The sequence below is a fragment of the Mizuhopecten yessoensis genome, unplaced genomic scaffold (assembly GCF_002113885.1).
Source record: "Mizuhopecten yessoensis strain PY_sf001 unplaced genomic scaffold, ASM211388v2 scaffold10665, whole genome shotgun sequence".
NCBI lineage: Eukaryota > Metazoa > Mollusca > Bivalvia > Pectinida > Pectinidae > Mizuhopecten > Mizuhopecten yessoensis.
This window is the reverse complement of record NW_018408660.1, coordinates 3,321-6,782: the sequence shown is the minus strand read 5'-3', so window position 1 is coordinate 6,782 and position 3,462 is coordinate 3,321. Positions and strand designations below refer to the sequence as shown.

General features: G+C 37.8%; 1 protein-coding gene across 1 annotated transcript in view; it reads right to left on the bottom strand.

Moving 5' to 3' along the window:
• Positions 1-3,184, bottom strand: part of LOC110461789 (WD repeat-containing protein 1-B-like) — a gene marked incomplete at its 5' end in the record, with an annotated part of 23,758 nt that extends 20,574 nt beyond the window's left edge. The window contains 2 exons of the mRNA XM_021515455.1: positions 181-258; positions 3,071-3,184. Of these exons, the coding sequence (XP_021371130.1) occupies positions 181-258; positions 3,071-3,184 (192 nt within the window). The remainder of the gene's footprint in view (positions 1-180; positions 259-3,070) is intronic.
• Between the last annotated feature and the right edge of the window lie 278 nt (positions 3,185-3,462).

The following is a 3,462-nucleotide window of genomic DNA, read 5'->3' as shown; positions in this document are numbered from 1 at the left end:
CTTACACTATATCAATCCCGGGTGTATAGGACAGACCTACCCTTACACTATATCAATCCCGGGTGTATAGGACAGACCTACCCTTACACTATATCAATCCCGGGTGTATAGGACAGACCTACCCTTACACTATATACATTCCCTATGTGTGGGCTACACTGAAATGAGAGCTACACTTACAGCGTAGATACCCATGTTGTGTGCTGGATCTCCAAGTTCTCCCAGGGTATCACCTGTCTTACCATCAAAGACGAAAGCCTGTCAAAAAATAGAAGTCAGGTGAATAAACATTACATTACAAAACTCTATACTTACTTAGTTCTTAGTGTTTAAGATTATGAACAATGTTAAACTGATTTTCCTCATTATTGTCATATTAATCCAGAAAAACACAAACAAAACTGTAGAAGAATCATCAATTACAGGAGAACTAATGTAGTTTAGTGTCACAGAGTAGTGACATTATCTAAAGGTTCACAGTGATATGTTCAAGAATGTGTTTAATTTTTTATTAAGAGTTTAATATAAGAAAGGTAATGGACGCAGGCATTGGATGTCTCTATATCCATATCTTATAACAGCAGAATATACATATAATATTACAGTTGAACCTCGTTATCTCGAACTCTTATAACTCGAAGACCCCGTTTATCTTTTAAGTATTTCTCCGGTCCCGCCCAAATCTCTTCTTTATCTTCATAAATAAAACTCTGATAATTTGAATCCTGAAAACTTGAAATATTTGGATACCTCCAAGTAAGATATTTGGTTTCAACAGCGTAAATCCAACATCAAAGCATCGTCTACTTAATTGTGTTCATTTTCATTTCATCACTTATTTATTCTTTAATACAAATAAAACGCAAAACTACAGCATCTCGCAATTCCGTGTTAAAAACAAACTTGATCAATGTTGATCAACAGTATTCTGTACTTACTACGAGTTCGTTTAATGATTTGTACACCCAAACAGACGACAGTTCAAACCAGAAAATGGTCAGAAAGTGTGGTCATGCATAAAAGATTCATGTTTTTACAGGAGCAAGTATGACTTTGAAAGTCAATCGAGAGATTTTAAGAACACTATGAAAATTGCTGTTGATTGCAATGAGTTGAGGAGGTGTCAGGTGGATGTGTCACATTTGGCTTTAATGAATCATTGTTACATGTACAATATAATCTGTTTGTGTGTGTTTTCATTTTAAGAATCAACTATGCGTACGCTCCATTACAGTGATTTGTTTTAGACTTGCGCACTTTCATTTTTGCACTGTATAGTACGACTTGCAGACCTGCAAATACAAATGCAGACCTAGAAAGACTTTGCCAAGACTAGCCAAAAACAACATTTAATCACTAGGCCCAGCCATATTTCATAACAAGAGGCCCATGGGCCTTAACGGTCACCTGGGTCTACAGTATTATTTTTTTTGTTGAAATATGTCCCAATTTGAGTAAAAAATAGTATAATGTTAACTTAACTTTGTCAGGACCATGAGCTGATCATTCCTACAAAGTTTCAGTTCAATCGGCCTAGCATAACTTGACTTTAAGTTTGAAATAGTTTTTCAAAATGGCGGCCGTGGCGGCCATATTGGAATTCTGATCGACCCGAAAAATAACAACACTTTGTCAGGACCATGAGCTGATCATTCCTACAAAGTTTCAGTTCAATCGGCCTAGCATAACTTGACTTTAAGTTTGAAATAGTTTTTCAAAGTGGCGGCCGTGGCGGCCATATTAGATTTCTGAACGACCCGAAAAATAACAACACTTTGTCAGGACCATGAGCTGATCATTCCTACAAAGTTTCAGTTCAATCGGCCTAGCATAACTTGACTTTAAGTTTGAAATAGTTTTTCAAAGTGGCGGCCGTGGCGGCCATATTAGATTTCTGAACGACCCGAAAAATAACAACACTTTGTCAGGACCATGAGGTGATCATTCCTACCAACTTTCAGTTCAATCGGTCCAGCAGAACTTGACTTTAAGTTTAAAATAGGTTTTCAAAATGGCGGCCGTGGCGGCCATATTGGATTTCTGATCAACCCGAAAAATAACAACACTTTGTCAGGACCATGAGGAGATCATTCCTAACAACTTTCAGTTCAATCGGCCCAGCAGAACTTGACTTTAAGTTTGAAATGTAAAATGTTAACGGACGACGGACGGCGACGGACGAAAACGGATAGCAATAGGTCACTTGAGCTAAAGCTCAGGTGACCTAACAAATTAACAATATGGTCCAACCGTTTTGATCGTGTTTAACTAAAGTACGTTTTTCCGAAATAACTTATTTTTTGTTAGCATGTTTATTGTAAAATAACATACATGTATTGTCCTATTGATTACGTATATCATCCATCAATTGATTATTAGCATTGGCTATTAGTACAAATCAACGACTGCTAGTGCTATGTCCAAACAGCAAATTTCATGCCAAATATATGGACCTGCATAACTTGAATAACTCAAGTTTTCCAAGACCCCATCGACTTCGAGATAATGAGGTTTGACTGTATTTGTCTCTCGCAAACATCTGTTTGTAACTAGCCAAATGATTGTACAGTATAAGACTGGTTAGTCCAGTCTCTGGTGACAGGCTACAGCAAAATGTGATATACTGCTACAGTGGACCGGGGAGAAAAATAATAATTCCCCACTTAAGGAATAAGACAGAGGAATATTACCCCTAGGTTGAGAGTTTTTCTTCTCTTACCCTGGACAAGTGTATCCACACTTTTCCTGGCGGGTGATACCCTTGTCTCACCTTAAGGTTGAGACGGTACTGGGGGATTCCCCTATAACAACTGTGTGATGTCACATCAACTTAGCCTGTAAAGTTAACATTGAATTATGTTTGTGATACACAATGGGTGAACAGGGTACTTACCATAAGACAAATAGAATCATTCACTCCCTTGAGGTGAGATAGGGGAATCTCAACCCTCTGGGAGAGATTTGTAAGTTGCCGAAAAGCCTCGTGTTTGACAACATAAGAATCCCCCCTCGAGTTGAGATTCCTCTTTCTCACCCCCGAGGGGTCTTGAATTATTGTATTGTATTTTACCTTTTTGTCAGCACTTCCAGAGATGAAAACTTCACCTTTTGGGGAATATCTCACAGCATTTACAAAATTTGTGTGCTGAAAATATAACAGAATATAAATTAAAAAACACTGAAAATTAAAGTATCAAAACTGACTTAATCATTTAGCTATTTTAAGACAACAGCAATCCCAACAGTTTCTTCCCCATCTCAAATCCAAGCTTTTTGTTCACTCCCTGTATATTCCCACAACTCCCCAGCTATTGTTTTTATTCCCTGCATGTTGATTCTCCCACAATATTTTATCCTCATGTAACTGTTTATCCCCTACTGATTCCCCCATAGGAACATTCTGCTAAATTCTGTACTTCCAATTTATTTCAATACCCCACTCATAGCTAATCCCGCCCCCCC